The sequence below is a fragment of the Lygodium microphyllum genome, chromosome 28, assembly GCF_053477565.2.
Source record: "Lygodium microphyllum isolate KBCC chromosome 28, Lygodium_microphyllum_v1.1.10, whole genome shotgun sequence".
In the NCBI taxonomy this organism is placed as follows: domain Eukaryota; kingdom Viridiplantae; phylum Streptophyta; class Polypodiopsida; order Schizaeales; family Lygodiaceae; genus Lygodium; species Lygodium microphyllum.
The window spans coordinates 123,566,773-123,590,233 of NC_141162.1; the positions used below are offsets into that span (position 1 = coordinate 123,566,773).

General features: G+C 41.0%; 1 protein-coding gene across 1 annotated transcript in view; it reads left to right on the plus strand.

The window, feature by feature from the left end:
- LOC148011942 (neuroblastoma-amplified sequence protein) overlaps window positions 1-23,461 on the plus strand; it is a 111,328-nt gene that overhangs the window by 40,935 nt on the left and 46,932 nt on the right. The window contains exons 4-7 of the mRNA XM_087669869.1: window positions 2,008-2,212; window positions 2,347-2,558; window positions 2,885-3,953; window positions 5,619-6,837. Coding sequence (XP_087525995.1) covers window positions 2,008-2,212; window positions 2,347-2,558; window positions 2,885-3,953; window positions 5,619-6,837 — 2,705 coding nt within the window. The remainder of the gene's footprint in view (window positions 1-2,007; window positions 2,213-2,346; window positions 2,559-2,884; window positions 3,954-5,618; window positions 6,838-23,461) is intronic.

Below are 23,461 nucleotides of genomic sequence, written 5' to 3' on the forward strand. Positions count from 1 at the left end.
TGCTGCTAAACCCTAATTTCTGCTGGCAGATTAGGGTTTATAGTAGAGAAGTTTGAAATTTCTCAGCCTCTAGGGGTCCAAATGCTGAGATCTTCGGAGCAAGGCTGTGAAATGACTGGGAGATGAGAGGGAAAGCTGTAGAGAGAGAAAATTCAGCGTTTTGTTGCGAAGAATGATCGAAAATCAATCAAATGCAGCTATTGCCTTGCCACAACAGCTTGTAGATGCAAAGAACTGAAGAAAACCAGTCATTTATTGCTATTGCCCTGTCTCAACAGCCAGTAGATGCTGTCACTTGTTGTTGATTGGTCTTCTTCTGCCCCTGGTTGCCTCAGAAGGTCCTCCAATGGCTGCAAATCAGACCAGCAGTCTCTCCTCCCTCTCTCTTGTAAGCTGGATTTATAAAAATGCCTCTCTCCAGCCTCTAAAGGCGTTTTTTAGTCTTGCGTGGGCATTTTTGACAAGTGGCAGCCTTCCCAAACGGTTTTTCCAGTATTTTTCATAATTAAATATTAATTTTTAGCCTTTAAATAATTCGGTGCCCTAAAAAATAATATGATTGGCCAATAATTAAATTGGCTAGGCAACTTCCATTGCCGAGTGTCTCTGCGCCATCTTTGACTATCAGATTGGTGCTAGGTACCATTAAACGCCACTTCCCTAGTGTCACCAACTGACACTTATGGCCAAATGAATGACCTAGGCCAAGAACTGGCACCGGATACCACCAAATACATGTGGGGCATAACTTATAGCATTTTTGCCTTTGATATCCTATGATTTCTTCGGGTCTCTGGCTCGTAAATTTACTTTAACCCCAGTTGCATCTCACATGTGCAACATTTACTTAATCGTGTGATTAAAAATTAATCCACATGTTAAGTGAGGTTTCAAAAATACATGTCCTCATGACAGGGTGTTAGTTTGGTATGTATCATGGGTTTTAAGCAATGTGTGTAGCCTTTAGTTGGGCACCTGTTAGAGGTAGGTGCACAACCTACGTATTGTTTGCTCAATTGCTAGGGTCTCATGTTGAAGCTTCTATGTATGCTTCACTCCACTGTCAATGTTGTGTCACATCACCTTCCATCCTTGGATAGAGGGATACTGAGGGATTGTTGCTAGTCATCATTGTGCCGGTATTGTGGTGGTATTGCATTGTACATCTCATGTTTCATATTATTGATTTCATTGTTTGTACATGCTCAGCTCTTGTGTTCATCTCTCCTTTTTTTTGGCGGGGGGGTGTTCAATGTTCATGCTTTGTCTTTTTTGCTTTTGATCATTTGTGCATTTCCCAACCAATATCTCTGTAGTTTCTGCTAATGCATGTGCGACTCCAAAAAGTGTCGTTTGGAAACAAAAAAAAATTAGCTGCAAACAGATGAAAATACAACTTGTTGCTGTTTGGACAGCGAAGGATGAAGGTTCAGAGCAGGAGGAAGAAGGATGGAGGTGAAATGGAGTGTAGATAGCAGCAGCACAGCTGAGAGGAAGGTGTGGGCAAAAACTGCAGTTGGAAATTGCAGAAAGTGAACATGCATGTCTGAAACAAAGGAAAATACCCTAACCCAAAACATCTGTCCTAAAACATGTTTCTTCCTGTCTGAAAAATCTCCGTCTCCATGTTTCCTTTTGAGGGGTCCAAGATGGCATTTCGGGCAACTATGCTTAGAAGCATCAATGTGATAGTTAGGTGAAATGGTGGAAGCCTTGATTAAGACTTGTGCACCATTGATATCCACCATTTTTTGGAGCATTTCATGAGATGACTAGTGGGCATTGTCCTATCCATCTCAAAATGTTGTAATTGGCAAAAACTTAAATGACTGTGAGTGGTTTGAAGTCAAGTTTAAAATATAATAAATATAAACATAGTTTCATTTTTAAAAATCTTTGCTCTAACTTTGAAATGCAACATAAGATAATCTTATGGCAAGTGTTGTGTTTTTTAGTGTTGCTAGACTGTTACCTTAATGCAATACATCATTGTCTGCTTATGCTTAGGTTCCATGGAGACTGGTTATTATACATGTGGAGCTTGGATACAAGGATTGAATGTTTTTGCTATCACAACAAGTCACAAGTCCATTCTCCTCATGGACATGACTGGACAAGTGTTTTCCAAGGCTTCTTTTAAAGATTATAAGGGAACAGGTCACGTCATTGGTTTGTTTGCCAATGAGAGTTCAAGCTCAGTAACTGGGGAAAGGTAATCATTTGCATCTTACAAAAGAGATTTTAATTATAGTAGGATCACCTGATATTGCTCAAGCGATGTATTTTCAATGTGAGACTACTTGCTCATTAGTCATTACTTGTTGAGACTTTTGGTTTTGTTTGCAGGTATCAGCTTGTGGCTCTTACCTCCGATTGCTATTTTCATCAGATTGAAATTCATAGCGACGGATTTTGTGACACCAATTTGAGAACGTTTGTACACAACTCAATAAAACAGATGTATCCTCAAGGAATAGTATGCCATGATTACAGTGCACACAATTCATTTCTAGCCCTGATTGGGTTGCCAAGTTCCCGCAGGATCTCAAAGACTGCAGGTAAGGGCTCATGTTAGGAGTGTTTTAGAGGGGACTGGAATTGCCTAAAGACTTATTCAATGGCAAACTGACTTGTTTAGAGAAAGATGATAGCTAATCTAGGTGGATGATTAAGATGTGGCACTGGAAATGGGTAGTCTAGACATGAAGGACGACTTGCTTTAAAACATATTTATGATTATAGGACTCGTCTTTGATCAAGCTTGTACTAATATATATATTCCAAAATTAGCTACTATGTTCACGTATTGGCTGATCAATGTTTCTTTGATACTTCCTTTATCTGTTTCCCTTCTTACTTAAAGAGCAGGTATTTTGTTGTTCAGGAAAATATTGCCTTTCTCTATGGAAAGTCAAAGAGTTTTGGAAATTTGTGGAGCTACTTGGATTTGTAGATGAGTTGGAGGAGTTCCATGATTCTTCTGTGAATGTGTCTGGCACGTCAGAATATTTGCACCCTAAACTAGTCATTTCTCCTGATAGTAGCTCTATAGGTGTGCTGAGTTCTGATGCTAGGCTGCAAATGTTCAGTGTTAGTCAAAGCCCTGATTGCAGTCTCTGCAAACTGCAGTTTCCTGTTGGCAAATTGGATGTTACCAGTAAAGAAGAAACAACTGCATGGCCGCTGAATAATTCAACAGTATGGAGAGAGACAAACTCTAGTCATGATGGCAACATATTCTTTTTTGAAGTATCTGCAGAAAGTGGGCTGCCTGACCAACAATATAAAGGAGCTATTGAGAATCTTAATGGTGTAATAGGTGTGTGCTGGTGGACAAAGAATGCCCTAGCTGTGCTAAAAAAGGAGGGAGTCTTAAGCATAATTACTCCCAAGGAATTCAAAATCATCTCTAGATGTACCATGGGTATCATTTGTGATGATATAGGAAGCTATCAAGATTCTTCACTAAGGTATATATTCCTGCTGGAGAATATGACAAACTCAGTTCCACCTGACACTGCTGGAAAAGGTGGATGGAGGCTTATAGATTTGGAAGCATACTCTGTGATGGAACTTTATGAGGTACTGTTGGAATATGCCGAATTTGAATCTGCACTGTTGGTAGCAGATAGATACAAACTTAGCACTGAAACCATTTACAAAGCTCGTTGGTTGCGGTCAGATTATGGACAACATGCATTACAACAGAATTTGCCTAAAATTGAGGATAGATTGTGGGTTTTGAGGCAATGCTTGGAAAAAGTGTGTCCAACTGTGGAAGCAATGAATTGGCTTTTGCAACATGGGCTTTCTCTTCTAGACAATCGTATGCATTCTGTACGCATGGAAGAAGCAGCTCACAACCCGTCAGTTGGATGCCTTTGCTTGATGCGCCTCCGGCTTTTGCAGTACAAAGACCGACTAGAAACCTACCTGGGCTTAAGCATGGGCAGGTAGTTATGTTTTTTTTGTAGTTTCCATATACTTCGTTTTTTGTGAATTTTGCAGGGAATTTGATTGCATGAAGTATTCTTTCTTTCTATTCTTGCAACTCAGCATATGTTCTAGGCCAATTCCTGATGAACTTGAGAGTATCTGTTCTAAGGCTTTGCTTGTGGAATTATTGACTTTGATTAGGCCAGAAAATATGATAGTCCCAGAAAAATGGATCCTCCTACTTTTTGTGTCTCTCTTAAGAACAACCTCAAAATTGTGTTTGCTGGTTTTGCATCCTTGACAAGTTTAATCGCCTATTTTGATGGGATGCTAGATTTGTCAAATATAATCTTATCCTCATGAAATTTCTTTACTCTTCTGGGTCCTTTATTGATCTGTCACATTGACAATTGTGGCAGTATGCTAGATTTATCAGAAACACTCCCATCTGCCATAGACACTGTCTTCACTATTGACAGGTAGAATTTGACGTCTCAGTTTTGGAGTTAAGCAAAATAAGTTAGTGAGAGACAGCTTTATGAGTGGCATTCCTTGATTCTCTCTTGTATTCACTTTTGTTAACGGTTGTTAGTTTGTATAGCTTCTCTTTTTTCTCATTCTCTCAAGATTGTAGCTTGCCATATAGCTCAGTTATTATCCATCTCCACAGCACTGTTAGTATTTCCCAGAAATCTGAGCTTATTGGGGGATAGAGACAGCCAAGAAATGTTGTCTGAGTGATCAAAACAAGAAACACTAACCTTAGTGAAGCAAGCTGCTTTGCTCCTCGTACAAGCCTTTTCATGTGTGGGCCACTGGGATGGCGTACCTGCTTCTCTTTGCAAGACATGTTTGTGCTGGGGTAGGGGTTTGATATGCTGCATTCATTTGACATTCCTTATTCCTATGTGTTGGAAACTTACCAAATTTGACATATGTACTCCTCGATTTTTCTTATTCAATTGTTATTTCACATTGCGTTTCTTTGAGTTTGAAACAACCATTTCTAATAGTAAAAAATGTGTTTTAAAAAAATTATAAATTTTAGGGGGGATCCAAAAACATGGGTTTTCTAATAAAAACTGCTTGGCAATGTTAAACATGATCATGATGATGAGTAATGACTTGTGAGGACTCAATATTTTGGATGACATACTTTTATGGGATTTTGTTTACTTATTGGACTTTGCCAACTAGTATCTAGATTCTATTCTTGTCTTGAGAGTTGATTATTATATGACTTTAGTCTCATTTATGAGTTATTTATGATTTCTCAATTGACTTTCATGTAATATCACTCAAGTTTGATTGGCCTTTCTTTGTTTAAGAGAGAATTCCATAGAGATTTAAAACCTCTTTCCCTAGTTAAAACTATTAAAAAATCCCTATATAAAAGAACCCACATTTCTTATTTTTACCCCCTCTTGAAAGAAACTTACAAAACACATTTCTAAATGTTTCTGGCTGCTATGGTTGTACGTGCAAGGCCCATTGATGATGATTTCATGGCTTGCTAAAGGTTCTAACTTGCTTATATTTTAGGTCAATTTAGAGACCAGGCCTTCAAACTGTGCAGAAAATCTTCAGCAGTATCTCTTTCACGCTCTTTCACAAAGAAAGTTATGAGTTTTTGTTTTTTGTGTTGCATAAACATAAATTAATAGTTCTTTTGCATGTCTCAGGTACAATTCCAAGGATTATGAACTGTTGCGGTCTACATCGCTCTTAAATGTTGCGATAAGATTGGCTGAGCTAGGGAAGATAGGAGCTTTGACTTTGCTGTTTAAACGACACAGATATGCTCTAGCCTCCTCTGTTTTTAAGATATTGGATGCAATACCAGAAACAATATCACCTCACACTTACACTGATTTGTTACCACTATGTACTCCTCCCCCGGCTGTTATTTTGGGACGTGAGAGAGACTGGGTTGAGGAAGATAGCATTCTAGAGATTATTGAGAAGTATGGTGACATTGATTGTCAGAAAAATGAAGTAAAGCTACAGGACAGTACTGAGTATCTGGTAAGGCTAAAGGCTCCATTAACCTGGCCTTGTGAACAAGACATTGTCAACTGGTACAGAACACGTGCAGAGGATATTGACCGAGTGAGTGGCCAAGTTGAAAATGCATTGTCATTGCTGGACTGGGGGAAACAGAAGGGTTTGACGGGCTTGGATGATTTGTGGCAAGATGTTTCTGACTTACATGTAGCTGTGTATAAAAATAATGATTTTGCTGATGCAGACATGAACTTAAGCCTGAAAGATTGGCTACACTTGAACGATTATGACAAATTACGAAAGATTCTTAGTGGGGTGAATGAATTGAATGTGTTGGACAGATTAAAAGAGCAGGCTATCCCATTCATGGAAAGAAGATATAACAGAAAAGGACCACTATCTGATCATTTGACCAAAGTTCATTCTGGTGATGAAAAAGAAGGAAGATCTTTACTTGTGCAATGGATGATTGAACTAGCACAGAAAAATCAGTTGCAAGTTTGTGCTGCCATTTTTTCAGAGGTTTACAAAAGTCCGGCTGGTAGTGGACTATTTGAGACAGATGTAGAATGCATTGAAGCTGGCTTGGACTGTGTGTATTCTTGTACCAGGGTTGATCAATGGGATCTGATGGTTTCAATTCTGTCGAATCTTTCACTCACATGTTTGCAATCTAAACCAGCAAATGCAGGAGACCGAACTTCTAGAGGAAAGCATGTGGGAAGAATGTCTACAAGAGGAGGTAACAATTCTGATCACAATAAATCTATCGAATCCACAGAACCTGACTCTTCGGGAGCCCCATTGATAAAAGGAAGTATATATGCATCTCTAAGAGTAAAAATTGAAGTGGCCTTAGGCCATGTGGAAGCAGGGCAGCTGTTGACACAATATCAGGTATATATACACAAATGGACTTCTTTTGGAACACATCCTGTTATTTTAAGTCTCGATTTTGAAAAAGTTGCATTAATGTTTTGGCCCAATTCCTAGTACCATGGTTTTACATCAAGTTTTCTCTCAGAAAATTGTAGTAGTGATGATGAAACTAATACTTCATTGATTTTAAGAAAGAAAACGACTGGTCACAATGAGTTCAATGTTCACCCTGTTTAATCTGCTGTTATTGCATATTCTAATCATGTTTTAGACATTCTTAGCCTGGCAAGCTGTGGGAAGCTTTAAAGTAAAGTGATGCAGCTGTGGTAGTGATAACAGACTAATTAAGGCAGCAGAGAGGCAAGTAATAGCAGGAGATATGCAGAGTATGTCCAAGCCACAGGCAGTGAGCTCAACGATAGGGGTACGGTGTGTTAATGCAGAGAGTGACAGGATAGCGGGCAGTGGGTAATTAGCACAGATAGAGTAGGTATGAGGGCAGCTTAGAATGCTTTTATTATTCAATCATTTAATCTAGAGATTGAAGTCGCTTAATTCTTCATGCACCATTCAGTCACTAGTCTCTCTCTTCTGTTTCTGGCCAGCTGAATCTCTGATCCCTAGCGTTCTATAGGTGTGATACAGCCAAAAGCATGAGAGCCACTATATTCAAAGCAACTCTCATGGGGTTGATATTCAGCTCTCATTCTTCTTTCCATGACCTTGAGCCCAAGATTGGGTGCTACAGCTTTTTGGAGAGATGAGTACACTTCACTGACTTCGACTTGAAGGAAAGAGGGCCAAGGTGCTGGTTCAAAGCTCAAAGCTTGCTAGAAGAAGCTTATTTTCTTCAAATTTTATTAGAGGATTTTACTAGCTGCTGTTGGTGCATAATTCAGACAATTTCTTGAGATGTCAGGCCCTACCTATCACACTGTCCTTGTGCCTTACAGTTTTTTGCGTAGTCCTCAAGGGTAGATCTATGCACAGCTATGAGGCCTGGTGCTGTTGGTTTTACTGAACCATTGCAAGCTTTGTAGGTAGGATTATTGAGTTAATCTTCATTTTATCCACATTAATGGGCCATTTGTCCTTGTTATGGGCTGTTGGATGGGCCACATCTCTTTTCTTAAAGTAGCTTATGGGGATATAGATTGGCCTGTTTTCTTGAGACATAGATGTCAGTGTCTGTCCCCTTTTGTGCATAGTGCATCATTTCTTCACGCACATTTGAGGTTATTGTGAGTTGTTTTAAATGCATTCTAAGTCTCTCTATGGTATCAGGGTTTTTTGAGTTCTCATCTTGGTGTTAGGGCCATGCTTTGAGATCCTAAAGAATACCGAGTGGCCTTTTTTTAAAGGACAGGAGCATGTTGTGTGAGCTTTCATTTGCCCCTATGTGTAGCCAAGATGTGCTGTACACAATCCCACTCCCTTGGCTTGTTTGAGGTTCTTATCACCTTTGACGTTTGTGTCATGCCAATGATGTTAATTGCAGCCTTTGTCACTTGCTGTTTAAACAATTGTTATCTTTGACTTCTTTGAGCTGTCTTTGGATTTCATGTTGTTGTAATTTTTGCTCATTGTATTGTCCCCTCACCTTTGTGGTGCTTTGGGATGAGCAAATATATGCCTTGCAACATTAGGCATCCCAAAACACAGGCAATGAAAAGGCAACAGTGAACACATTTGCTCCGAAGTGTACATGGCAGGTGTGACTGTGAGGTGACCTATAATAGTTGACACATGGGTTTGTCATATATGGCACATGCACCTAGAAAGGAGAGTTGACAAATGACACTGAAATCTTCTCAGCAAGATGAGACTTGGACCAGTCCTTAATGCAATCCTTCCCAAAACCACAAACACAGCTCAAGTGACCAAGGACTAAAAGCGATAGATAGAAGAACACATTGGAATTGATTCAGTATATGGAGAATGAAGTGGATATAAAGAATCAGAACAAGGTATATATAAGCTTGCTACAAAACACTATGTGGTGTACATTACTCAAAACTGATAACTTAAATAGCAGCAACATCTCAACATCACTCAATCAACAAATGTAAGATATCTAATCACTTCTCTTTGTCAAGGTCTCCCTCAATGCTTAAGGCAACACTAGAATAGCAAATTGGGGTGTATTTATGTCTCCAAAAAGCCAAAATGGCCTACGAGACAAATAAATGAGTATGTACGACCATGTTGTCTCGATTGGAGAACAACAATGAAAATGAAAATGACTAACTACGATGATTGCAAGTATAGGGTACCATAATGTACAAAAAGATCTCAATGATCCTTCAATTAACTTGTAGGATCCCACCATGATCCATATGACTCTCTAGAAACAATGTATCCTCCTCGAGGCAAGAATATTTGTCATGGGGTGGTCCAAGACATCGAGTCAGGGGAGGTACTTGTTTTTGATGGCGAGCAATAATGGCTCAAATCTACTAGGTAAGGATGTCGAGCACGGAGACAAGGTGGTAGGTGCTATGCTATTTGTGACACCTTTGACTCGTGGATGGCGTGGTGGCACTACTATAGTGGTAGTATCCAGTGAGCGCTATACCTTTGAGCTAGCATTGGAAAATTCTGTAAGAACCTGTTGGCTCATTGACTTTGTGATCTTGCTCCTCAAAAGCTTCTCTTTGTATGTTGGGAGCTCTAATAAGAACATTCCTAGGCTTCTTTGGTGCTCATACTCCATCACCTTGCGGAAAAGCTCCTCTCTATATGCTTAGAGCTCCAACAAGAACAATCCTTGGCATCTTTGATCCTCACACTCCACCTTGCGGAGAGGCCCAAACCTTCATTGAAAAAGGCAATGAAATCGCCCTCTAATCTCATAACATACTATTCATCTTCAAATAAACTACTCCTCAGACTCAACCTCGTGGTGACATAACTGGCAAGCATGCATCCTCAAACATGTGTATACCGTCCTCTCTCAATCTTGAACTAGTGTGATGATGTCCCTATCTTTCCAATCGCATTGTGTACCCCATGGGAGAGATGGACGTCCATGTATGCTGGGTTGTCAATGAATCCCTTTGCCAACACATGAAAATTGACACTGATATTGTGCCATCTTCATACCAAGGGGTTCTAGTTGATGCACATGTTAAGAAATGCCCATCTATAGAATATAAAACACACTCGTACGACAAACACGCAGATTGATAAAGAAACACAGTTAGGGTTAGGGTTAACATAGAGACAATGAACACCAAAAATAATGAAATTGAATAAATAATAAATGAATAGATACAATGCTCAATGCATTAGACACACTATGCAAGGTGATTATGTCTTGAGGACCAAGGTTGTGAGTATGAGCAAAACAGTGTGTCGTACTTTGATGGATCCCAAAATGTAGCAAACAGCCTTCGTAGGTGCCTAGTAGCAGCAAGCAGCAAGCACAGTAGTATGATACCAGATCAGTGTGACAGATAATCGGATGCAGAAAACCTTCAAATGCAAGCAATAAAGATGACGTGGTCTTGTAGGGATGGACTGATCAGTAAAACACAGATCTGCAGCACGTGTCTCAGGCAGGGCAGCAGTAGTCTGGTCAAAACACAGCAGTAGGGCTGACATTAGCATGAGAGTGGCAACTGAGCAGGCTGCATGACAGCTCTAGAAGGTGTGTATGCAGAAAAGGCAAGCTATTCCAGCCTTTGACAGCAGTGGCCAGCTGGGAAAGGTGATGATCAGGTTGAGAAACCTCCGAAAATAGCAATAGGGGCTTGGGCAGCAGGCACCTGATGTAGGATAGCAATGATGGACAGCTCTGGCTGAGATATCCTTTGCAAACGGGGTGTGGACAGCAGTGAGAAGGCACTTGCAAGCTACAAAAGTGAGACTGAGACTGAATGTTGGGCAGCATGCATATTTATAGAAAGTTTGGGTTCTCCCAACTAGGGTTGTGCTTATGGGACACAAACTCTCTCTAGGAATTCATTTCTTTTTAATAAATATGTTTAATTCATTAATTGAGCATGTTTTGAGGCTGTTTTAAAGAAGCTAATGCATTTTTAGCTCAAAACCCCCTCTTTGGCCCAAGACAAGAACTAGAAAGCATTTGTACTAGCCCAAGCTTATTTTCCTTTTCTTTTCCCAAGACATCCCATCCCAAAGTAGTCAGGGCATCGAGCAAAGGGTACACATTAGCTGCCCAATGACCTACCAAGACTATAGAGGTGATGGTTATCTTACCAAAGGAGCCCAAGTGATGACCCTAGAAAGAGGCTAAGACATTGGATAAAGGGTGCTGGTTGGCTACATAGTGGCCTAACAGGACCTGCAAAGGTGGATTGAACCACAATGGACTTTTTGTTTTTAAAGTTTTATTAACCTTGATTTGATTTAGCATTAAGTATGAGTGTTCAAGCAATTTTTGTCCTATTGAGTAATCCGTGTTCCTAAGGGAGAATAAAGGGGTGCTCCCTAACCCTAGACTGTTACAAAACAAACAAGCTATCTTAACCACCACTGAATGTTGGTGATTAAGAATACTATGGAGGTTATGTGGCGAAGCAAAAAAGATAGTTGGTAGCAAAGGAAGAGTGCCCTGGGAGGTTGCTATATGAGCTACCATGAATATGGTGTATCCAGAGTCAACCACTCTAAAAGACTTAAAAGGGATGAATACATATAGATGCATATTTACAAGAACAGAATGCCAATGCATGGGGTTATGCAAGAGGCAATACAAATCATTATACTTATGTAAAATGCTATGCAACAACATAGGGATTTCATGCAATGAAACTGTGAGAGCATTGCTTTCTATAGGTAGTAGCAAAGGGAGATTACCTTAGGAGATTGCCATATGAGCTGCCATGAATATGGTGGATCCAGAGTCAGCCACTTCAAACGACTGAAATGGGATAAATGCATACAAATGCATATTTACAAGAAGAGAATGCCAATGCATGGGGTTTTGCAAGAGGCAATGCAAATCATCATGCTTATGCAAAATGCTATGCAACAAATCATAGGGATTTTATGCAATGAAATTGTGAGAACATCACTTTCTTTGCCACAAGGTTACCTAGAAAGTGCATTAGACTTAAGATCTTAGATAAGATCTTAGAGGAAAAGAGAGGATCTTAGCTCTATTGTTGTAATAACTTGTTTTCTTGATAATTAGTTCAAAAGTAGCAGTATACCCTATTGTATATGGAGTTATAAGGTTGCCCAATGGAATCCTCATGCCAAGAGGAGACGACTAGTTATTATCCACACTTCATCCATGTTGCTGTAATATATTGAAATAGTAAAAGAAAATTTTTTTTTCGCCTTTCATGGCGGCCCATGATCTGAGCCGTGACGCCGCAATCCGTTAGGTGATATAGAGGGGGGAAGGGGGGGCCAGCAAGCTCCTCGCTGGAGCTTGCTCAGGGCCCTCTCCATGCACGCTGACAGGCAAGGGGGGGAGGATTCCCTCCCCTCCCCTATTTAAAGAGGGAGGGCGGCACGGTTAACGAGGGGGGAGGAGAAGAAGATACACGCCGCCTGCTCGATTGCTGCCGCCGCCGCTGCCTATCCCCTCTAGCTTCCATCTCCACAGCGCCGCCGTTAGATTTCCCATCCCCCCCCCCCGCCCTGCCACGTGATAAGGAAGTGGAAGCTTCCTAAGGGGGGGCTAATCAAGCCCCCATTCACCCCTCATATCCCCTTCCTGAGAATTTTCATTTCCCCCTCCCCTGGGTTTTAGACCCCCAAGCCCCCTTTCCCGTGGTGCATTAACCCCTTTTTCGGGGTAGACTTAAGCCTTTTCCGGGGTACGATTAACCCTTTTCCGGGGTGCATTAAAGCCAAGTCCCTTAAAATTCACCTTACTCTAGGAGGAGAAAACCCTTAATCCCCGTGCCTAAAACCATAAGTCCCGTCTTGTGTTTGACCCCGTGTTTTACCCTCATATGTTCTTTTCCTTTTGTACACTCCTAAGCCCTTCTAAACCCCGTACACACCTTTTTCCCCAACTATAAACCCTTGTGTTATTTTTCAAATTTTCCTTTGGGTTTGAAAAACTCCCAAATCCTTCCATTCCATTGCCAAAGATATCCCAAGGGCTTTCATAGATGTTTGTGAAGCCACGCTCACACATAATCTTTCCACCGTGATTATATCCTATAGATCCTTTATCCCTTAAGCTTACAAACCTTTTTCTCTCCGAAGAAGCTAGCATTTTAGAGGTCTTATTATCCCTTGCGGTGGTCAACTTTTTGATCGACTTCTTACCTCGAAAGAGAGACGGTGGAAATCCGGAAGAAAGAGTAAAAGCTGCCTTCACGATCGAACTGCGATGGCGCCTAAGAAAGTCCAAGGAGTAGCTGCGGGAGGGTCGTCTCCCGGTATACATGTGGATATCTCACCCCAAAACCAGGTTTTTCCTTCTTGGTTTTATATCGGGTTTTAAGTCAAATCATGTAAAGATAAATTGTTAAGGATAGGATATATTTTTTTTCGAGTTATTTACAATGAAGAAGTTCAGTTTAATTGAACAAATGATAATGTATAGAACGTAGTTTCCTTCGAATAGCATCATGCATTTATAACGAATTACGAACAAGATTATCTACTTACTATAGTAGTATATTTGAGTTAAATTCCTGAAGGTATAAAAGCTGCATTTTGCACCATTAACCCTATTCCTTTAGCAACGATTCATCATGAAATCCATGAAAGGTTTTTTTTTCTCGTTACTCAAATTACTAGGAAGTTATCATTGCTAACTGCATTTCTTAGCAAGGAAAAGATTATTATTTAGCATGAGTTCGTTTGCAAGGAAAAAGGAAGGTTAAATTAAATTCATTGACTGAAAAATCAATTATCACAAGGATAATAAATCGTGACGAGGTGATCAATATTACCTTCCAAAAGATAACTAAACCAATCTAAACTTAGAAATACCATGCTGAAGAGAAAAATACGCCTCGGAAATGATTTAAAGACCAAAGAAACGTTTATACCTTAAGCACTTGACTACTTTCCTTATTGTAGGGTCAATAAATTCGTAACGATAAAGGACTAGGGTTTGTCCCTGAGGTTCTTAAAAAGAAACCCTAGGTTCAACATACGTCAGCTTAAAGAAACTTAAACGGATTATTTCAACGCAGGACTTGCGCAGCAAGTACGAAGTCATGTAGTCTTGTGACTGGTTTACAAGACGAAAGGGTAAATAACCTCAACAAGGATGGCAGATCCTTACGCAAGTTATCTTGCAAAAGGACGTATTCGTGGATATCCTTCTAAATAAGGAAAGTTATAAACCGGAAACTAAAGTATCTAATGAACTTTAGAATTGACCAAGTTGGGTTAATAAGGTACGCCCTAACCCGGACTATAAAGGATCTCGCCAAGTTACAAGACACCTTGGGAACGAGTGTTGATACACTCAAAAGGAAAGAATAATTCCTTAGCAGTTTGCCAAACAATACGGTCGATTTTAATGGAAATGTTTGTGCTTGCTAGAGATTTTTTGAGCACTGTTTGAATTATGAATTACAAATTAAATGAATACCTATACTTCAGGTTGAAGGCCTGAAGGGAGAGGCAGTTTCGGTTACCCCCGACTGTCTGCCTAACCCTAACCAAGGGGATTGTTAACCGCGTCGGGAACGTGGACCGAACCCGCCACGAGAGGTCTTTCCGTTGAGCTCTACTTGGAGCAGGAGGACACTTGGGTACCAGGGGGGGCTTTGGTCGTAAATCCCTTGCCTTCCGGGTCCTGCACAAGAGGCTAACGTGACTCGGGATTGGATCTCGAGGCCCGCATACTAGTCTACGGGCAGAAGCTTGGATTAGTGATCACTGTGGATTACTAGATAGCCTTTGGGCAGATTATGGACAAGCCTACGGGCGGAACTCGTTGTATTTCAAAGATAAAAATGATGATATGTTAATAAAGAACTTGTTTGATATTGTTTTTTTTCTATGTCACGTGATAAGATTACGTGAAGGAACCAGTGTTTAACGGATTAATTAAAGAAGCTGGTTGTTACATATCGAACTAATATGTTAGATAATTACATAACTAAAACAAACCGAGGAAAGTGCGGAGGATGGGCCATAGGTCCGTCCTGTGGTTGGGTAGTCCCGGTTAGCCGGGAACTTTTCTCAAAGAACAGCGGAATGATCGTCAAAGAAAACGAATAACGAAAGCGATGACCTAGAGTTATGTTTTAACCGATTTACGCTGTTTTAGGGGAACGGAATGGGACTATGCCTTATGGCAGAGAGGTTGAGCTTTGCATCTCTCTCGTTTCCCATTCTCCTTGAACCAAGTGAAGCGTGAATCCGCTTCGGACCTGGCGTTTTTGCGTAAAGTAGTTCGCTTGGGTCCGACGCTAGTTGCTGTTAGTTAATGACCAGTCAGGAAAACCCTAATTCCAGTCGATCCTAAGTGGGAACGGCCAGGATACTTCCGCTACGTGGCAGACACGGAAAGACCTAGATCGCAAATCGCGTAATATTCCATGGGAGTGCCGGGCGGAGCTTTCTAGACATCCCTTCCGATGGACTGCTAAGACGTGTCCTGGATGATACGAAGAGGACACGTTACAGTTGGTATCAGATCCGACCAACAACGGAATTGTTTTTATGAGATCTCAATAAAATGAAGTAAAGAAATTGTTGCTGTCCAAACATTTTCTTACCTTCAATGCTGTCTTGCAGACTTATGAAGCGTGGAACAAGTTTTTGGTATTTCGGGTCATGTTTATGACTGCAATGCATTCTCCACTTTACTGACAAAGAATTGGGATGATGAACATCTTGGAGCAGATTTATAAATCATCACCTTTATACATAGAACGAAGATGGACGGGGTCTTCAGGAATCTACTATATAGCCGCCCACCGGTTTGCTTATCTACAGACCAACTTAAAGAGGATCAGGTGGTTGGAAGACTTGAAAGTCGTGAAGCTGTTCATTTTTGTGGAAGCTCACGTAAATTTGACTTTACATATCCGAGGTCGGAGGGTTGAGATGAACTCATATGTATATGAGGAAGTAACCCGTGTAATCCCAGCCGACAGGATCAAAGTGTTGGGCCGCCATGAGAAGTATGGATTCCAACGGAAAAGGTATCCTGAACTTCCAATGACTTATCGATTCCTAAAGATCCATGACCCAAAAGCCTACTATTACTCAGTTCCTGTAGATAAATGCAATACAACGTTGTTAAACTAAATGTAACAACTGACTTATCATCACACGGAACGTTGTATTCAAAAGGGCTATGCCCATGTAAATACAAATAAAGACTTCTTTTTATATCTGGCTGTGCATAAGAGTTGTTAAAAAGTTAAGTAGCTACATTGTTTACGGGATAGCTGAACTAAAAATGAAAGATAAGCTAACGTCGATTATCATATAATAACGTTAAGAAAAACTTTATTCAGGCACAACCCCAGGTACAGGTTCCAAATTCGCCTCCTACATCAAGTACTGCTGTGATCCAGGAGAAGAAGTTCCTCCTCAAGCAGATAAAGCCACCCGAGTTTGACGGGAGAGGCAGGTTTGTTCAGGCTGATGCTGAAATTTGGATTGAATCCATGGAGGATTACTTCGAAGTAGCCGGTACTGCACTCGCCAATCAGGCTATGCTCGCCAAGTTAAAGCTCACCGGCGAAGCCAGACTTTGGTGGAAGCAATGGTGCAGGGATCAAGGGATTTCAGAAGGATCCGTTACCTGGGAGAAGCTGAAGAAAGCCGTGCAGGGAAGATACTTACCACCTGCATATCGCACGCAGAAAATGAACGAGTTCTACGAGCTAAAACAGCTAGGACTCACTCTTAACGCATACTACTCTAAATTCGTCTCACTTTTAAAGTATGCGCCACAGATGGACATGACGCAGCAGGTGTCCGAATTTTTTGCGGGCTTAAATCCACTAGTAAATACCCGTCTTGAATCTATGCGTCCATCAGATCTTCAGGATGCACTCATTCGAGCGGCGCCTATAATTCAGGAGGTGCAAGCTAGACCAAGGAGAACAAAACTTGGTCTTATAGTGACCCGAACAGAGGATCGTTCAGACCTCAAATGAAGAGAGTTCAAGGTCATAATCAGGGACAAAGAAAGAAAGCAAGGACAAATAACGTCAACAACCTTGTTCCTACTCAAAGTAATGGCCGGAACCTCCCTTGTTTCCACTGCAACAAACCCGGTCAGTTCAAGAGGCAATTTTCCAAGCTCAGCGAAGAACATCGTCAAACGCCTTTCCAAGGAGCAGGCCGTGGTCAAGGAGCCGCTACCCGTGGAAGAGGAAGAACCGCCTGCATTGCCAATAGGCAAAGATGCGAAGAAGAAGAAGAGGAAGATCCGACTATGGAAGCACAATTCGAAAGAGCGACAGTCCATGCCGCTTTACACAAGAAAGGGCCGAATCGCCAGTTCTCGATGATTCAGACACCGTCGGACTATCAAGGTAAAGGTTTCAAAACCTTGATTGATTGTGGCAGTACACATTTCTTTATCTCACCAGCATGTGCAAAAAGATTAGGAATAGCCACAGTAGAAGCACCTACCCTGCTTGTGGAATTGGCAAATGGTCGTGAGGTAACTTGTACCAGGCAAACCGCTAAGGTGGAATTCTTTCTGGGAGGAAAGAAGACTTCAGTCAAATTCAGAGTCATGAATTTAGGTATCCATGAGTGTCTACTCGGAATGGATTGGCTTAAGCCCAACGACGCCCACATTCACTGTGGAAAGAGTCAAGTTTCTTTTCGAAACTCTGAAAGGGAATTTGTCACGACTCAAGGTGAGGCAGGAGTGCCAAGAATCCAATTGGCCAAAGTATCTCAGATCATAAAAGGAGTCAGAAAAGGATTACCCGTTTACTTGATCAAACTCAACAAGTTAGATCAAAAGCAAGAGTCTCATGAAGGACCTTCTTGGCTAAACGAATACGCTGACGTATTCCCTGAAGAATTGACTGAACTTCCGCCTCAAAGAGAAGTAGATCATGAGATTAGGTTAGTGCTTGGAGCTGCACCAATTGCAAAGAGACCTTATAGAATGTCCATAGCAGAAGCTATTGAGTTGAAGGAACAACTCAAACAACTGTTAGATCAGGGCTACATCCGGCCTAGCAATTCACCGTGGGGAGCTCCAGTACTATTCCAGAAAAAGAAAGATGGGACACTTCGACTATGTATTGATTACCGAGGGTTGAATCAATCAACAGTCAAGAACAAGTATCCTATTCCTAGAATAGACGAGCTTCTTGATCGTCTTCAGGGTACAAAGATCTTCTCTTAGATTGATCTCAGGTCAGGTTACTATCAGATAAGAATCAAGGAAGAAGATATCCCACCCTATTTAAAGAGGGAGGGCGGCACGGTTAACGAGGTGGGAGGAGAAGAAGATACACGCCGCCTGCTCGATTGTTGCCGCCTATCCCCTCTAGCTTCCATCTCCACAGCGCCGCCGTTAGATTTCCCATTCCCCCCGCGCCAGATTGTTTTTTTCCCCCCCTGCCACGTGATAAGGAAGTGGGAGCTTCCTAAGGGGGGGCTAATCAAGCCCCCATTCACCCCTCATATCCCCTTCTTGAGAATTTTCATTTCCCCCTCCCCCGGGTTTTAAACCCCCAAGCCCCCTTTTCTGTGGTGCATTAACCCCTTTTCCAGGGTAGACTTAAGCCTTTTCCGGGGTATGATTAACCCTTTTCCGGGGTGCATTAAAGCCAAGTCCCTTAAAATTCACCTTACTCTAGGAGGAGAAAACCCTTAATCCCCGTGCCTAAAACCATAAGTCCCGTCTTGTGTTTGACCTCGTGCTTTACCCTCATATGTTCTTTTTCTTTTGTACACTCCTAAGCCCTTCTAAATCCCGTACACACCTTTTACTCCAACTATAAACCCTTGTGTTATTTTTCAAATTTTCCTTTGGGTTTGAAAAACTCCCAAATCCTTCCATTCCATTGCCAAAGATATCCCAAGGGCTTTCATAGATGTTTGTGAAGCCACGCTCACACATAATCTTTCCACCGTGATTATATCCTATAGATCCTTTATCCCTTAAGCTTACAAACCTTTTTCTCTCTGAAGAAGCTAGGATTTTAGAGGTCTTATTATCCCTTGCGGTGGTCAACTTTTTGATCGACTTCTTGCCTCGAAAGAGAGACGGTGGAAATCCGGAAGAAAGAGTAAAAGCTGCCTTCATGATCGAACTGCTATGGCGCCTAAGAAAGTCCAAGGAGTAGCTGCGGGAGGGTCGTCTCCCGGTATACAGTGGATATCTCACCCCAAAACCAGGTTTTTCCTTCTTGGTTTTATATCGGGTTTTAAGTCAAATCATGTAAAGATAAATTGTTAAGGATAGGATATATATTTTTTTTCCGAGTTATTTACAATGAAGAAGTTCAGTTTAATTGAACAAATGATAATGTATAGAACGTAGTTTCCTTTGAATAGCATCATGCATTTATAACGAATTACGAACAAGATTATCTACTTACTATAGTAGTATATTTGAGTTAAATTTCTGAAGGTATAAAAGCTGCATTTTGCACCATTAACCCTATTCCTTTAGCAACGATTCATCATGAAATCCATGAAAGATTTTTTTTTCTCGTTACTCAAATTACTAGGAAGTTATCATTGCTAACTGCATTTCTTAGCAAGGAAAAGATTATTATTTAGCATGAGTTCGTTTGTAAGGAAAAAGGAAGGTTAAATTAAATTCATTGACTGAAAAATCAATTATCACAAGGATAATAAATCGTGACGAGGTGATCAATATTACATTGCAAAAGATAACTAAACCAATCTAAACTTAGAAATACCATGCTGAAGAGAAAAATACGCCTCGGAAATGATTTAAAGATCAAAGAAACGTTTATACCTTAAGCACTTGACTACTTTCCTTATTGTAGGGTCAATAAATTCGTAATGATAAAGGACTAGGGTTTGTCCCTGAGGTTCTTAAAAAGAAACCCTAGGTTCGACATATGTAAAGAAACTTAAACGGATTATTTCAACGCAGGACTTGCGCAGCAAGTACGAAGTCATGTAGTCTTGTGACTGGTTTACAAGACGAAAGGGTAAATAACCTCAACAAGGATGGCAGATCTTTACGCAAGTTATCTTGCAAAAGGACGTATTCGTGGATATCCTTCTAAATAAGGAAAGTTATAAACCGGAAACTAAAGTATCTAATGAACTTTAGGGTTGACCATGTTGGGTTAATAAGGTACGCCCTAACCCGGACTATAAAGGATCTCTCCAAGTTACAAGACACCTTGGGAACGAGTGTTGATACACTCAAAAGGAAAGAATAATTCCTTAGCAGTTTGCCAAACAACACAGTCGATTTTAATGGAAATGTTTGTGCTTGCTAGAGATTTTTTGAGCACTGTTTGAATTATGAATTACAAATCAAATGAATACCTATACTTCAGGTTGAAGGCCTGAAGGGAGAGGCAGTTTCAGTTACCCCCGACTGTCTGTCTAACCCTAACCAAGGGGGTTGTTGACCGCGCCGGGAACGTGGACCGAACCCGCCACGAGAGGTGTCTCCGTTGAGCTCTACTTGGAGCAGGAGGACGCTTGGGTGCCAGGGGGGGCTCTGGCCGTAAATCCCTCGCCTTCCGGGTCCTGCACAAGAGGATAACGTAACTTGGGATTGGATCTTGAGGCCCGCATACTAGTCTACGTGCAGAAGCTTGGATTAGTGATCACTGTGGATTACTGGATAGCCTTCGGGCAGATTATGGACAAGCCTACGGGCGGAACTCCTTGTATTTCAAAGATAAAAATGATGATATGTTAATAAAAGACTTGTTTGATATTGTTTTTTTCTATGTCACGTGATAAGATTACGTGAAGGAACTAGTGTTTAACGGATTAATTAAAGAAGGTGGTTATTACATGTCGAACTAATGTGTTAGATAATTACATAACTAAAACAAACCGAGGAAAGTGCGGAGGATGGGCCATAGGTCCGTCCTGCGGTTGGGTGGTCCCGGTTAGCTGGGAACTTTTCTCAAAGAACAACGCAATGATCGTCAAAGAAAACGAATAACGAAAGCGATGACCTAGAGTTATGTCTTAACCGATTTACGCTGTTTTAGGAGAACGGAATGGGACTATGCCTTATGGCAGAGAGGTTGAGCTTTGCATCCCTCTCGTTTCCCATTCTCCTTGAACCAAGTGCAGTGTGAATCCGCTTCGGACGTGGCGTTTCTGCGTAAAGTAGTTCGCTTGGGTCCGACGCTAGTTGCTATTAGTTAATGACCAGTCAGGAAAACCCTAATTCCGGTCGATCCTAAGTGGGAACGGCCAGGATACTTCCGCTACGTGGCAGACGCGGAAAGACCTAGATCGCAAATCGCGTAACATTCCATGGGAGTGCCGGTCGGAGCTTTCTAGACATCCCTTCCGATGGACTGCTAAGACGTGTCCTGGATGATACGAAGAGGACACGTTACAGTTGCCAGCTCATATTCCATGGTTGAAAAGTGCGACTCTAGCTCTTCAAAGTTGGGCTGCTTAGCCAAGATAAGCTTTCTAAATGAGTAATTGATTGCTCTTTAATGAGATCTCATTTTTGATTAAGGGCTAATTAATGACTTAGTCATTAATTTTAAGTGAGTTGCTCATTGCAAATTTGGACAAAACATTAGCTTAGAGTCTGCTAAGTAACTTAAGTCCCTAAGTGAGCTGCTTACTAGGTAAAACTTTCAATGTAACTTAATCTAAGGTATCAATTTGATGAAAGTTTCACTTTGCACCTTATTACTTTTGCTTTGCTTTTGTACCACATAGCTTGTATACTTGTTTATTGCATGCCCTGTGTCAAATCCTTCATTGCCCGTGCAATTGTCACCATGCGAAGAGCTAAGGATACCAAAATTAAAGTTCATTTTAATTAAAAATCTTCTTAAAGTTTAATTAAACCATTAAGTTCATTTCACATTTGGTAATTAAATCATTCAGTTCATTTCACATTCTGGTAACTCCTTGAGTTGGCCAATGACTATCCGCATCTCATGTGGCATCTATACACCTAGGTATCCAGGTATCTCAATGAACCCATCTATTGTGGTCCTCAGAAAATGGTCCCCATAGTATGATACCTTTAAAGGAAGGTGTTATGGGAGCACTAGATTGTGCTCGAGAGACTAGACTAGATGCAAGATTTATTAATGAAGGATCCCACAACCCAGGACCGTACGTATGGATACAAGATATCGGAATTACAAGATCTCCCTCCACGCGGATGAACAAGATACAAGATAATACTAGACAAGATCTCGTACTATGAGATTATGAGATAACAAGACAATAGGAGTATAATAGAAGATAAGACTAGACTAGATACCATGACTAGACAAGAATTAGAACTAGAACTCCAAGTTACTTACTTGGAGGTCTCGACTCCTTGAGCTCCTAAGACTAGCATTGCCAAGACTGAGAAGCTCTATGGTGAGCCTCTCCTTTTATAGGTGTTGGAGGGCGTTTAAAGATAGATGGATCACCGGAATGTCTCTTTGTAAGGTAGATGGATCTTTTATGGACAAGTTCTTTGATGGGTCCTCTTTTCAACCAGGACGTCCTCTCAAATAATCCTCCTATGGGAGAGTCACAGGGAAGTTCAGAGATTGAGGAGGGGAGAAGATGCTTTTCTCAGGACATGGGATTCTGGCACTTTTTTCCTGTTCCAGATCCACATGGTCTGGCATTATAGACCTCCCAACTGGCTATTTATTTAAGCCTTGTAATAGACTTCCCCTTGTTACATATTCTTTGATATGGAAGTGCCTTACAAGGCTGCTTTGTATTTTGCTTTTTGCCTTGGGATACTTTTGACAAGTGTTAATAAAATTTTAACTTTTCTTTGGGAAAAAAAAGATCTTCCCTCTAAAGTTGTTACCTCTGCAACAGCCATGCCAATCAAAGTATCCTCCAAAGAAACAGCATCACAAACAGAAAGCATCGCCTTTAATATGACCAGCATGAGTAATATCATCCTCTGCTAAAATTAAAGCTTTCTGATTCCTCATATGGACGGCTACAAACAATCTCCAAATCTTCCCTCAGAATATCAACCTGTCCTAGCACTACAAACAAACAAAATGCTGGAAAGCACACCACTGAAACCTGATCACTTATTTCTGAAATAGACTCCTAATTGAGGAGTAACCAACACATATAGCTTCCTCACTAAATTACTCAATGGTTAAACATGTTGTCACAAAGTGGACTCACCATATCAAGAGCCCACACATGTGCTATCACAGGCGGATTCAGCATCAAGAGCCTCACAAATCCCCTCCTTCTCTTGGAGAGAAGCAGATCCCTCTTGCACATCATCCACCTCATAAGTCCTCACTTTGACAAATTTAAGATTCTGGCACTTCTATGTTTCTCATGTGATCTGGCAGTAAAAGCTTCCAAATATACTGTACTAGATATTCTCCTTGGGTGGATAGCCTGGAGATGTTCATGCTTGTGCTTATTTTCATTTCTTTCATTGGGATTTTGTACTCTGTTTACAAATTTCAGATTCTGGCAGCCTCTATGTTCCTTATGCAGTTTTGCATTAAAGCTGCCAATTCTACTGTACTAGATATTCTCCCTTGGGTAGATATCCTGAAGATGTTCATCATTCTGCTGCTTA